Genomic DNA, 9,530 nt, shown 5'->3' on the forward strand with positions numbered 1-9,530 from the left:
TGTTGATGCTGATGTTGGTGTTGATGCTGATGTTGGTGTTGATGCTGATGTTGATGTTGATGTTGATGCTGATGTTGATGCTGATGTTGATGCTGATGTTGATGCTGATGTTAATGCTGATGCTGATGTTGACTGCATGGATGATCAAGACTCAACATGGTGTGAGCAGTGACTTGAGCGTACAACGAGGACGGCATGACAATCGTACATCACAGTAACTACCATATACGACATTTTACACAGTCGAACCAGGCTCACAGGCTACGCGCTACAGCTCCACATACTCTCCTCTTCCAACATCGCCGTTCCTCCAGCCCTGCAGGAAGCCCTGCACCTTATTCACCATGCTATCGTGGTCGAACCCAAAGTGCTTGTAGATGAACTTGCCCGGCAGCGAGTGGCCGAAAGAGCTCATGTTGATACCCGCATCCGCATACCGTTCCCAGCCCAGGGCAACATACGGCTCGATAACAACAGCGGCCATGTTTTCATTTCTCCTCAGCACGTGACGCTGATACGATAGCGGCTGTGCGCGGAACAGCGTGTGAGATGGGAACGAGACGACGCGTGCTTTGGTGCCGGTCTTGGCGAGTGCATCCGCGACCTGCACTGCGAAACTCAGCTCTGCGCCGACGCCGATGAGCGTAACAGCCGCACCCTTGTCTTCGCGCAGCACATATGCGCCCTTTTCAACACCCTCTCGATTCGTCAAGCCGGTGAGCTGCGGCAGTGCGTGCCGACTGACGCTGATCATGCTCGGCCCATCCTCGTTCTCAATCATCGTCTTCCACGCTCCGGCTACCTCTTCGCTGTCGCCGGGCCTGATGTATTGCATGTGCGGCATCGCCCTGTACAGCGCTGCCAACTCCACCGGCTGATGCGTAGGTCCGTCCTCACCAGCGCCGATCGAATCGTGCGTTGCAACATGGATGACCTTCAAGCGCTGCAAGGCACCCATGCGCACCGCCGGCGCAGCGTAAAGGTAGAACATGAAGAAAGAGCTGGTGATGGGAATGATTGTGCGTGGTGCGTAGGCCGCTATGCCATTTGCAATTGCTGCCATGGCATGCTCACGGATGCCGTAGTGTATGTAGCGGCCTTTGTAAGAGCCTTGAGCGCCGGATTCCGGCTTGAGATCAGGTGGGTTGAAGATTTCGTAGCCACTGTGAGTGAGGTTCACCGACGGCGTCAAGTCTGCGGTGCCGACCATAAAGGTTGGGATTTCGGCGAGCATCTTGGCCATGACGAGGTTGTTGGACTTGCGAGTGGGTGTGGCGTCGCTGGGGAAGGAAGACGGAATCATTGATTGCCAATTGTCGGGCAGCTTGCCGGCCATGCGGGCCTTGAACGTCTGGGCGAGCTCGGGGTGCTCTTTGCTGTACGCTGCGACGAGTTCGTTCCACTTCTTCACGTGCTGATCGCCGCGATGAGGGATATCGGCGTAGAACTTCTTGACCTTGTCCGGAATGTGGAAGGTCTTCTCTGTGTCCCATCCCCAGGCCTTCTTCATTGCAGCGACATTGTCGGCGCCGAGCGGTGCGCCGTGAGAGACGGCTTTGCCTGCTACAGCACTGCCCATACCAATGATTGTTCGAACGTTGATGAATAGAGGCTTCTGCCTGCCCTTCTCGTGCCCCCTCTCCAAAGCTGCAACAATCGCCGCAACGTCATTATTGCCGTCCTCGATATCGATAATCTCCCAGCCGCAAGCTTCCATCTTTTTGTTCACGTCTTCAGTGTTTGTGAGATCTACACTGCCGTCGCAGCTGATCTGGTTGTTGTCGTAGATGCATGTCAGATTCCCGAGCTTCAGATGACCAGCATAGCTGAAGGCTTCACATCCAACGCCCTCCTGCATACAAGCGTCACCGACCGTGACCCACGTGTGATTGTCGACCACATCGTAGCCAGGACGGTTAAACGTAGCAGCAAGATGCTTCGTCGCAATGGCCAACCCGACTGCGTTCGCTATACCCTGGCCAAGGGGACCGGTGGTCAGCTCGATGCCCTCGTGTTCAATCTCCGGGTGTCCGGGGCAAAGACTGTCTGGCCGCTCCGAATGATATGACAGAAGTTGCTCCCAAGTCATTGCCTTGTATCCAGAGAGGTAAAGATTAGTGTACTGGAAAAGACATGTATGTCCGTTCGAAAGGACGAAGCGATCTCGGTTGAACCAGTTTGGTTGATGTGATGCATACCGCATAGCATACTTCCAGAGTGCCACACCGATCGCAGCCATGCCGATGGCTCCTCCGGGGTGTCCTGGTAAGTGTCAAACTTCAGTGTTCAAAAGACTTAGACCGGTATACTTACCCATGCCGAACTGTTGGCAAAGATCTGCGATGAGCAGTCTAAAGTTTTGCAATACAAGCTGCATGTCCTCTTCGTTTGTTTGTGATGGTGCCGAGGGCTTGTGCTCGTCCTTGATGATCTTGTCGGCAGCGACCTCTCCATATGCCGTTGACCCATTCGCTGCACCATTGATACCAGGCATCATGTAATCTTTCCACAGGTAAGTCTACAATCGATATGGTGTAAGGGCGTGCATGCGACAACAGGATCAAGTCAGAAATCAAGTAAACAACTCCAGGCGCACAACCGGTCAAGGTATACAAGTACCCATCACAAGCAACGACGTCAGTGCCTAGTTGTAGTCCTTTACCAAAAGCCTTGCAGGAGTTGGTTCGGATTGCCCGAATAGGTATAAGTTATAACAATCTAGATCAGCGCGGGGAAGCTGAGGCGTTGTGAACCAGTGGGGATGCGCTCCGGGGCTTCTCAAACGCGCATTCGACGCGACTCGAACATTCCCATGTGGCGCGTCACCGCTTTCATATAGCCGTTGCCACTTGGACTGCATTTGTAGCCGGCTTGTCAACGTGCGCTGGCTGTAGGTACCCTTTCTCGATGCAGTGGCCGCGACTGCTGTGTCCGCACAGCAGAAGAAGGGGCAATGAATATTTGCATCTTCCCAGAACAAGTTATGAGCGCTTCGCTGCGTCGAGATTGTTTTTGACGATGAGGGTTGTGGGCAGAGTTATGAAGCCGAGATGAAATGCACCCGTGGGCGCCAAGCCTCAGTTCACAGCCGACTCACAGAGCAAAGAGGGACGAACATTGATTGGCTGAGCTTTCAGCATTGCATTACGGACAAAACATTAAGCTTTTACCTACACCCAGGAGACTGTCGTTGTTGGTCAAAGGCTCTCTGGCTCAGTGCTTGGGGAACATCATGTTTTCCTTAGTGCCCTTGATCCACGCCGCATCCCTCTTATGGATCTCCACCGCACTCCTCTTCCTCTTCGTCGACGTTGTAGGGGGCGCAGCAGCTGTAATGTTACCACAATCAGGCGTCGTCAACTTCTGACCAAAGTTGTCCACAGCCCAGATCAGAACACCATTACTCCAGCCGAAGCCTTCCACCACCGCGTACTCGCCACCGCCTCCACGCGCGTTGATAGCTTCATCTGAGTACTTCTCAAAAATGGTACCATTGCCTTCGGCGCCGGGGAGTTGAGGAACTTCCTCGGTGGCACCGCCGGTGGAGCGCCATGTGCAGTAAAGGGAGTCCGTGTAGCGCTGCGCAAGGCGGAGGGCAAGGTCCTGCGTCCAGATGTAGTCTTCGGCGGCCTGCTCCTTATCATCTTCGCTGACCTCGAGTGGTGTGTTGAGAAGACCCTGCATGACGATGTATTGCAGCGGGGGCCACACGTTCGGCTCGTCCCACTGCTGACCGGTGAAGAGGTTGGTAGCCGAAAGTGCGCCAGCTTCTGTGTCAAGCGCCTCTTCAACGCGGGCGAATGCGTGACGAATCGCTGTGGGGTTGCCCTTGATGCTCTCGGGTGCCGCACCGGTCCAGAATGGGTACAACTGGCTGAGCTGGAAGCCGACTTGATAGCCTGCAGGTGCACCGGCAAGCGAGAGCGGTGTGCTGGTGTTGTCTGCGAGGGTGTAGATGTTCTGTGCGCTGGAAGTCAGATTGTAGTCGAAGTAGCTGTAGTGTTCTGCATTCCATAGGATGGCGGTCATTGCTTCGCTGCGATTCCTGGCAAGTTCAGCCCACTGGCGTGCAGCACTGTAATTGCCCTCGCGACGATGAAATTCGGCAATGGTCATTTCGTTGTAGTACAGGATCGAGTTCAGCTCAACGGGAATGGTGTTGATAACATTGAGCGAGCGAAGTGGGAAGAAGTTATCATTGACAGCATCAGACGGATTCTTTAACCAGCGTGATGTGTAGTCCCATCCAGACTCAGCTCCGGAGGCGAGATCAGCGTAAAGTACTGCCTTCTGGGTCTCGTTGAGCGGCTGGCTGGCGTTGAACTGCTCGCCCTCTTCATTGAAGTAAGTCAGGTTGTTTGCTGTAATATAGTCCTCACGGTACGACTCCGGGCGGGGCTGGGTGTTCGAGACATTGTAGTGGTGCAGGGTATACTTCCTGCCGCTGCGCTCGAGAGTGACAGAGCGATTATTGACCCAAAATTCGTACTCGAGCTCCAAAACGGGCAGGGCTCGCGTGAGCAAGGTGTAATTTTGTGTGTACTCAACGTAGACACGGACCATTTGGGTCAAAAGAGGTGGCTGCGAGCGGTTTTCGTAGTACCTCCGGGCACCGTTGGGAACGAAACCGATCTCCTCGACAAGATCCATAAAGTTCTCGATAATGTTCTCAGCGATCTGGGTGAAGGATCCCTTGGTGCGCAGCAGGCCTTCGACGATCCAGAATGAATCCCAGTAGTAAGGCTCGCGGAAGCGACCGCCAGCAACCACAAAGGTGCGGTTGACGGGAATGAACGAGTTGACACATCCCGTGCAGTTTCCTGCACCAACATATCGACGTGTGAGATCCGGCCAGATATCTATCACTTGGCGAGTAAAGTCTACAATGACTGAGCTATTTACGTTCTCCAGAAAGTCCGGCTGGGTCTCAAGTTGATCTGCAGGTACGGGCTCCAGCTCTGAACCAGCCTCGCCAAAGTAGGTAGTCAAGAAATCGGTGAGCTCGGTGTTGTTTTGCACTGGCTTCGTGAGATTGTTGAATGCCTCCAGGACTTCATCCAATGGACGGATTGTGGGCCTGGGTAGTATCAGCAACATGTGTGCTGTGGTGGACAAATGGTACATACAGATCAACAAACGTCTTCGAGTCCGAGAAGGGACGCGCAAGCTCGATCTCACGAAGTAAATCGCCATAACAGTAGATAGGCGAGTCACACGGTGCAATGACAGAGCCATTCTGGTACAAGGCTGTCGCCAAATGCGCTCCGGCCAGAAGAGCGAAGGAACGCATGGTGAATTCTTTCCAATAGAAAGATCAGAGCGAGGGGAGCCTGGAGTAGGCAAGCTGGGCATACGAGTGCACGACCGACTCCATTATGTACTTGTACATCGATGTATGCACTCGGTCGTAGGACAAGCGTCACAGAAACCTGCCATAGCTGCCGGATGTGCGCACAGACAAGTGTGACGCGCATGTGGGCATCGTGCTGGGGACATGCACAAACAAGCGCAGTCATCCCTTGGCGATTCATCCGGAAAGGTGTTGATCATGATGTTTGTGGGTCGTCGTGTGCAGCTTGGCGTGTCGGCAGCATGGCGGAGAAGCGAAACCCCGCAGAAATCTCGCTAGGCGATGTCTTTGGCGGCGCCGCCGATGTCACTGCTGCAGATATTCGTACCCCAGAAAAACATTGTGGACTTCCAATACGTCCAAATCACTCAGTCGCAGATAATCACGACATTCTAATGCATTGGGCGTTGATGCTGTGTAGACCTCTGGTGCTTGACCATCAAGCCTCAGGCCGCGCGCAGCCTCAATAATGCAATGACCAGGGCAAACTGGGCGAAGAGTTAAAAGGTTACAAGGCCGTTCAAAGTGCTCGCCCATCATGTGCGCTAGGAGCCCTCATCCGAACCGGCCGTTCAAACGGCCTTTCAGCCGCTGCAACGCTGCGAACAGACAACGTCATGCCTCGTGATCCTTGTCACTAGTCTACATTCCTCCGCCTTGCACCGGTTGCACACTTGCAAGAAGTCTCTAGACGGTCACACATCGAATAAGCTCGCGAATCGATAACCGAGGAGACGCCCCGCACGTGGCCCTTTGGAAGGAATGCAGTTGTCTTTGACCCGGACACCAGGGCGAGACCTGTTCCGTTGCCCAGGAATTGGCGAAGCAAGGGTGTGATGATGCAGCAGGCGGCAGTCCCGACTCAAGCGTGTTACAATTCAAGCAAAACCTCCGCGGAGAGATACTCGTGGGACCCCATGAGAAATCGATGACATCCAAAGCAAGCAATTATGTTATGATAGCAAGATGGTTTTGAGAAAATGCTCGGTTAATAAATGTTGTTCTGCAAGTCGGTCCTATAGTCCTTGATCGTCACCTCTGCTGACTACCTTGGACTAGCACGTCTCAGAGCATGTATACATGGTCGTCTCCTAGCTAGCAAGCAACTTAGCGCAGTTTTCCATCGATACATACAGCTGCTACGTCTGATGCGACACTAAAGTATGTATAGCATCGTCCATTGGAGATTTCAGGCTAATACCTTCGACGACGACTCTTCTTCTTACTTCCTATGGCCCTTTCCTCTCTTCTCCCTCCAGGGTTTTCGGTTTATGAAGATCCAAGCCACATGTGAGCTCAAGCTTGTAAGGGCCGCGCGCGTCTCGGTTACATTTCCATTCTTCTGTGAGAATACCGCCCTGTTGTAGACCTTCACATTTACATATACGCCTCCGCAGAACTCGATGTCTGTAAGAAGATGTGAGCGGAAAATATTGCTAAAAGCCAGCGACAGTGCGCCGAAAGACGTGGGCCTGTAGAATCCATATGAATTGTAGAAGTCACCCCGACTTGAGGTCCTGAAAAGGGGCTCTGACCGACATTATGGAGATGTCAACCAGAAAGTCCGACAACCTTGCTACTCGAAGGTCACTCGATCGATAGCTAAACCAAGGGCTTAATCTCGCTAATTCGCCAAACTGTAGATCTGAATCACGCTCTTTAGCTCAAGTAGCCTGCAGAATGGGTGCCATGTCATATAGGACTGTATATCTGGTATCTGGAGAACTGATCTAGAAATAAACGTGATATGCATAGGGTGGTAGTCCACCTCTGTGAAACTTTGTAGCAAAGATTATGCGTGCTTCATTGCAACGCAGGAGTATCTTTCTGTCGCTAACACTGCCAACATTTGCTGTCCTTACCAAATATGCGTCGCTTTAGTCACGCTTGAATTTTGTGAAAAGACTCTCTACTACACCTGTAGTTTAGTGATCTGTGTGAAGTTACAATCAGACAGTATATGTTGCGGTATCAAGGGCAAATGTATATAACGAGTGTATTGTGTTCTTCTGTTGTTGTTGTGTTGCTTGTATCTTTGCTCTCCAAGGCTCGCTGCGGGGTCTGTTTTGATGATGTGTTTGTGATGTAGCTGAGGTAAGAGGTGCTCAACAACATGAGGGAGTAGCACCAGACCACCGCCAACAACACGTGATATGCTTCTCCTCTCAACCGTTACAGTATACTCTGTGACACAAGTAGTTCAGGCAGGGCAATGCCAATCTATTGGTGATTGAATGGTTAGACAAGAGACCACAAGATGACGCTAAAGCAAAAGCAGTATTTTTCTGTTGAATATGCAGACCATCGCATTTTAGTGCTAATTTTGGGGTTGCAGCTGCAAACACTATAGTTTGGCAAAAGTCTCTGGCGGAATGCTGGAGTGCGAGTCATTTTTTGGACTTGGCAAGATTTGAAGCAATATCTTGTTGTTAATTGGTTTTATACTAAATACACTATTTCCCTTATGCATTCCCATTGAAGATGAAATGGCACAGTCATGTCGATGAAACCATTGACGGTCATTATGAGGAATTAGACGTGGCGTAGCAAGGACAGAGTGCTTAGCCGTAGATCTTCTGTGGGCATGCAATGCTCAAACTTGGGATGTAGCTGAGGAAGAAGGTCTATAAACGATGGCAGCTGATTCAGCTTGGCTTTGACAGGTGCATCAATATCAATAGCGCCATCTTTCTTGGCGATCTTGCAAAACCCTTCCTCCTCAACCTCAACTGTCCTGTTGCACATGAGGCATTTCCTGCGCTGTTAGGGTTCCACTTCACTCTCGCGAGCCCAGACTTTTGTTTACTTCCGTGGTCATGTGTCCTGTATGTTCTCTTTGAACCACTGTAGGCGATGTCTAGAAAGCATCACTGCATCAGGTCTTCGCTAAAGGAAGACAAGCGACCGCCTGTGTGGAGTGTGTTTGAAGGGCCTACGATGGCTCTGAGGCCCAGGAGATCTGCATGCTTTGGGAGCTGTGACGTGGAGCCTGAATTAAGCCCCTTGACTTTAAGCCCGTCTCAACATTCCCTTTTGTCGTGGAACAGGACGTTTGTAGGATTAAGAAAGACGGTCCAGCAAAATCTCGCGGAGTAGTTACCATTTGTGTGATAATGAGCACTGCCCAGGTCACTTACTAGACGTTGGCATGACTCCAGGAGCAGTGACCACTTTCGATTCATCATTGTGACAAGGATAATGAGTAGTGGTGGTAAGACACTGGCCCGCAAGTGCACGGCTCGGTCGGAACTGCTCCCGATCCGGTACCTTAAGGATCTATACCATACCATACCAAGGTCCGAGCGCCGGCTTAAGAAACCATGCAGCTGCAAAATACTACGTCAGTGACTCCTGATCTCTCACCTATAGCTCTCCTTCTTTCTCTACGATGTTACTCAGTCTTTCAGGTCTCTTTGCAACCCTAGCATTCGCACGACAATCCCATCATGCTGTCGCGGAGACAGCAACAATTCGGACATTCTTCAACGTCGGCGGTGGTTACAGCGAAGATGGTAATACTGGTTACATCTTCAAGGATCAGATGTACGTGGAAAAGCTGTCACCTGTGACTCCACACCGTTACAGACCAAGTCTTATTGTTCTTATTCACGGCCAGGGTCAGACCGGAACAAACTTCTTGAACAAGCTAGATGGGGGAGAGTCTTGGACTTCACATTTTCTTGATGCTGGCCATACCATCTACATTGTCGATCAGACCTTTCGCGGACGGTCAGCATCGGCCCCCCGTATTGGCGCACAGACACCCTCCACTTACCGGTAGTTAATCGGCGGAAATCATTCATCGACGTTTCACTGCACTGGAGAAGTATAGATTATGGCCTCAAGCCCACCTTCATACGCAGTGACTCGGCACAGGCGTCATGGGAGATTCGATATTCGATAAACTCTACGCCTCCGACGTGCAATTCATCTCCAACGCCACGTATCAGCAAGAAACAGTACAGTTGGCGGGATCTCGGCTCCTAGATATGATTGGCAGTCCTGTTTGGTTGCTGAGCCACAGTCAAGGAGGGCTTATGCCTCTGTTGATTGCTGACATCCGTCCGAGCCTTACTAAAAGCCTCGTTCTCCTGGAGCCGACCGGTCCACCTTTCCAAGAAGCGATCTTCGGCTCCAGCCCAGCTCGACAATGGAGCTTGACAGACATCCCTTTGAACAA

The 9,530-nt window shown here is 51.7% G+C and overlaps 4 protein-coding genes across 4 annotated transcripts in view; 1 reads left to right on the forward strand and 3 right to left on the reverse strand.

The window, feature by feature from the left end:
* M421DRAFT_214208 (uncharacterized protein) overlaps positions 1–243 on the reverse strand; it is a 722-nt gene extending 479 nt beyond the window's left edge. The window contains exon 1 of the mRNA XM_033588247.1: positions 1–243. Within this exon, the coding sequence (XP_033446585.1) occupies positions 1–138 (138 nt within the window). The 5' untranslated portion in view covers positions 139–243.
* On the reverse strand, positions 244–2,585 carry M421DRAFT_396636 (dihydroxyacetone synthase). The gene is made up of 2 exons (XM_033590116.1): positions 2,314–2,585; positions 244–2,262 (listed from the first exon to the last, which is right to left on the reverse strand). Exons 1-2 carry the CDS (start codon positions 2,495–2,497, stop codon positions 269–271), a joined length of 2,178 nt encoding a protein of 725 aa, XP_033446586.1. The 5' UTR covers positions 2,498–2,585; the 3' UTR covers positions 244–268.
* A 628-nt stretch (positions 2,586–3,213) lies between these two features.
* Positions 3,214–5,290, reverse strand: M421DRAFT_67586 (glycoside hydrolase family 37 protein; the record flags this gene model as incomplete). The annotated part of the gene is made up of 2 exons (XM_033596419.1): positions 3,214–5,077; positions 5,127–5,290. The coding sequence occupies 2 exons, from the start codon at positions 5,288–5,290 to the stop codon at positions 3,214–3,216; spliced, it is 2,028 nt and encodes a 675-aa protein (XP_033446587.1).
* Positions 5,291–8,738: 3,448 nt separating this feature from the next.
* M421DRAFT_396638 (uncharacterized protein) lies at positions 8,739–9,530 on the forward strand (the record flags this gene model as incomplete). The annotated part of the gene is made up of 1 exon (XM_033590117.1): positions 8,739–9,530. The coding sequence occupies one exon, from the start codon at positions 8,739–8,741 to the stop codon at positions 9,129–9,131; it is 393 nt and encodes a 130-aa protein (XP_033446588.1). The 3' UTR covers positions 9,132–9,530.

This window comes from Didymella exigua (assembly GCF_010094145.1).
Source record: "Didymella exigua CBS 183.55 unplaced genomic scaffold M421scaffold_22, whole genome shotgun sequence".
NCBI lineage: Eukaryota > Fungi > Ascomycota > Dothideomycetes > Pleosporales > Didymellaceae > Didymella > Didymella exigua.